The sequence below is a fragment of the Nematolebias whitei genome, chromosome 3 (genome assembly GCF_014905685.2).
Source record: "Nematolebias whitei isolate Nwh7 chromosome 3, NemWhi1, whole genome shotgun sequence".
NCBI classification, from domain to species: domain Eukaryota; kingdom Metazoa; phylum Chordata; class Actinopteri; order Cyprinodontiformes; family Rivulidae; genus Nematolebias; species Nematolebias whitei.
Genome location: NC_056500.1, coordinates 2429001 through 2433080, shown reverse-complemented (window position 1 = coordinate 2433080; position 4080 = coordinate 2429001). Strand labels below are relative to the sequence as shown.

Below are 4080 nucleotides of genomic sequence, written 5' to 3'. Positions count from 1 at the left end.
TGTTATGGTATGACATGGAATGGTATGGTATGATATGGTATGGTATGATATGGTATGTTATGGTATGATGTTATGGTATAGTATGTTATGGTATGACATGGTATGGTATTTATAAAGCACTTAAAACAGCAACAAGGCCAACCAAAGTGCTGTACAGACAGAACAACAGGTAACGCACAAAGAAATATATAAAATGAGGTAAATCAGAATATAGACATAAAAACGATGCAGATGTCGACAAACCAGTGTGGAGCATACAGGATCAAAACACAGATCATCTGGTGTTGAAAGCTACTGAATAGTAGTGGGTTTTTAAACGGGACTTGAAAACCTTGTTATGGTATGTTATGGTAAACACTTTGGATAGACATCCTCAGAACCTGAAGACGCCGTACATCTCAGAACATGACCATAGTGTGTTTTTACCCGCGGCGTTGCTGACAGACTTTGAACCACGAAGACCACCGGACTCGGAGCAGACTTGATGGCACTGACCGCCTCCTCGTGATTGGCAGCTTGCAGGTCGACACCTGACACCTGAGAGTGCACGGACATGTGTACGTCTTACTGCGAGACTGAAAATGTCAAACGTTTCTGTTCAAAGTAGATTATAATCCAGAAGAAGAGCTGCAGAAACATTCAGATTATCAGATCAGTTTCATCTAGTTCTGATCCATAAAACCCTGGAACTAAAAGACCGTGGACTGGCTGCCTTCCAGGACTGTAAGTACAGCTATGGGGACCCAGTAATTAGATGGATCCCTACCTCCAGGATCTTGTCACCGGTCTTCAGGCACCTGGTTTTGGCAGCGGGGCTGTTTGGCAGAACCTGTTTGATGAAGATCCCCTTTAGTTCCTCTCCATTCTTCAGACGCTTGATGATGTTCCGACCTCCAACGATGCTCAGACCCAGAGACTGTCCCTCCTCAGGCCACACCTCCACCCTGAAGGACAAAGACTTTGGTTACGCCCCTCAGATTCAGAGATGGGTAACAGAAGACGGTCCAACTCTGACCCAGACTCAGACCCAGACCCAGACCTAATCTCTTTATAAAATAAGATAGAACTTTATTGATCCTGCAGGAAATTGTTATGATCCAGACTCAGTTCTGGCATCCTGAAGGTCTTTCTTGGTCTGTGTTTCTACCTGAACTTTCAGTGACTCCACCCCCCATAGTTTACCTGCGGGGGGGTCCCCAGTGGCTGAAGGCAGGGGTCTCCTCCCCCTCCCCCTCCTCCCTCTCTGGCAGGTCACTGTGAACAGAAACCAGGTGTTAACGGGCTGCAGGAACCAGCAGGTTTCTGACCCGACAGCTGAAGCTGCTCTTTACCTGTGGCCTCCTCTCAATGGCAGAGAGGCCCCTCCCTGGCTCCGCCTCTTCCTCCTGGCCGTGTCAATCATCCTGACGGACCTCCACAAGAGAGAAACCAGAACCATCTTATTTTAAACCATCTCTAGTGCTTAGTGTATATTTAGTTGATGTTTTTCTTAGTTCATATCTTAGATATTATTACTGTTTTTCTTATACATTTTATTGTTGGATGTAACTGGGACCTTGTGGACATAATTTCGCTCCACCACATGTACCACATGAGGTGCGAATGACAAAGAAACTCTGACTCTGACTCTCTGACTCTAATAAAAACCTGAATCTCCAGATGATGACAGAGGTTCAGTTTTATTACATTTTTAATCAAATATAATTTGATATTTGATTAAAATAATTCATATTTGTTATTTTATTTTTAACTGCAGTAGAAACCAGAAGCTTCCTCAGCAGGAGGTTCTGATGAACGCCTGCTGAGGTTTAACGTGTCGGGTTTGACCTGAAGATGGGGACAGAGGATAGAAAAACAGCTGAGAGGAAGAGTTTGGATCAGAACCAGAGCCGTTCGGTTCCGTTTTCTGCTCTAGTTTTTAATCAAAGCAGCAGTAAAATAAAACTTTTAGATGTTAGAATAAAAAATGTTTCTGTTTTTGTATAAGTGAGCTAAAAAGGAGGTCCTGATGAAGAGGAGGTACTGATGAAGAGGAGGTACTGACTCGGTGTCGGTGTCAGTCAGAGTGAGTTCTGAGTCGGCCTCCGTGTCTCTGGAGTCTGGCAGAGCTGCAGAAACACAGACCTGAATCAATTCTCCAGCAGACGAAGCAGCAGAGTTGAAGCAGGTCGGTTCCGTTGTCTCACCCAGAATCAGTTTTCCGACAGACGAGATGCTTTCATGGTCCGAACTGGACTGCTCCTTTTCCTCCTGAGAACCTCGTCTCCACATCTAGAACCAGAAACATCTGATTAGCTGATCCAGAACCGTCCCCGGTCAGATCTATAAACGTGACGGAACCAAACCTTCTGCTCCTCTGAAGCTCCAGTCCTGATGGAGGAGGATAGCTTCCACTCCTCCCATGATGGAGGAGCTTTCCTAGCTGGAGATTCCATCTTCATCACCTCCTCCTCTTCATCCACAGCCATCTCCGTGCCCTCCTCTACAGGCAGATGATCAAAGGACAGAGCAGAGGAGTAACGAGGCAGACCTGCATCCAGGATCAGCTCTGGCTCATCTTCTTCCTCCTGATGAAGGTTGGAATCGTCACTGAAGCCCTGGGACAACCAAAAGAAACGTTATCATCATCATCATCATAGTCACCATAATCTTTATCACCATCATGATCATCAATATTGTCATCACTATAATCTTTGGCATCATCCTCTTTCTCACTATAATGTTCACAGTCATCTTCATCACTGCTGTCATCATCAAAGTGTTCAAATGAAAAAAAAATAAAAAAACTTGTTTAAATAAAATGTCTGATACTGAATAGAAAATAGGAGGTGGCATCCATACAGCCTCAACAGGCTCTGATAATTTTATAATCTTACAAGACACCAAACACAGCATACACTAGTTTAACAGGCTCCGCCCACATCATACACAAATTTTACAGGATCCACCCATAGCATACACCAGTTTAACAGGCTCCGCCCACAGCATACACCAGTTTAACGGGTTCCGCCCACAACACCAATTTAACAGGCCCCGCCCACAGCAAACACCAGTTTTACAGGCTCTGCCCACAGGACATCAGTTTAAAAGGCTCCGCCCACAGTATTCACCAGTTTAACAGGATCGGCCCACAACACCAGTTTTATAGGACCCGCCCACAGCATACACCAGCTTAACAGGCTCTGCCTACAGCATACAACAAAGTTAAAAGGCTCCGCCCACAGCAAACACCAGTTTCACAGGCTCTGCGACAGCATACACCAGTTTAACAGGATCCGCCCATAACATACACCAGTTTAACAGACTCCGCCCACAGCATACACCAGTTTAACAGGCTCCGCCCACAGCATACACCAGTTTTACAGGCCCCGCCCACAGCACACACCAACTTAACAGGTTTAGACCACAGCCTACGCCAGTTTTACAGGCCCCGCCCACAGCCTACGCCAGTTTTACAGGCCCCGCCCACAGCACACGCCATCTTTACAGGCCCCGCCCACAGCACTCGCCAGCATTACAGGCTCCGCCCACAGCACTCGCCAGCATTACAGGCTCCGCCCACAGCACTCGCCAGCATTACAGGCCCAGCCCACAGCACGCGCCAGCATTACAGGCCCAGCCCACAGCACGCGCCAGCTTTACAGGCCCCGCCCACTGCACGCGCCAGCTTTACAGGCCCCGCCCACTGCACGCGCCAGCTTTACAGGCCCCGCCCACTGCACGCGCCAGCTTTACAGGCCCCGCCCACTGCACGCGCCAGCTTTACAGGCCCCGCCCACTGCACGCGCCAGCTTTACAGGCCCCGCCCACTGCACGCGCCAGCTTTACAGGCCCCGCCCACTGCACGCGCCAGCTTTACAGGCTCCGCACACTGCACGCGCCAGCTTTACAGGCTCCGCACACTGCACGCGCCAGCTTTACAGGCTCCGCCCACTGCACGCGCCAGCTTTACAGGCTCCGCCCACTGCACGCGCCAGCTTTACAGGCTCCGCCCACAGCACGCGCCAGCATTACAGGCCCCGCCCACAGCACTCGCCAGCATTACAGGCCCCGCCCACAGCACTCGCCAGCATTACAGGC

General features: G+C 49.1%; 1 protein-coding gene across 1 annotated transcript in view; it reads right to left on the bottom strand.

The window, feature by feature from the left end:
* Positions 1-4080, bottom strand: part of patj (PATJ crumbs cell polarity complex component) — an 81234-nt gene that overhangs the window by 31273 nt on the left and 45881 nt on the right. Inside the window, exons 19-25 of the mRNA XM_037697770.1 lie at positions 2346-2597; positions 2187-2271; positions 2045-2108; positions 1332-1412; positions 1183-1254; positions 767-944; positions 427-537 (exon numbers count right to left, since the gene is read on the bottom strand). Of these exons, the coding sequence (XP_037553698.1) occupies positions 427-537; positions 767-944; positions 1183-1254; positions 1332-1412; positions 2045-2108; positions 2187-2271; positions 2346-2597 (843 nt within the window). The remainder of the gene's footprint in view (positions 1-426; positions 538-766; positions 945-1182; positions 1255-1331; positions 1413-2044; positions 2109-2186; positions 2272-2345; positions 2598-4080) is intronic.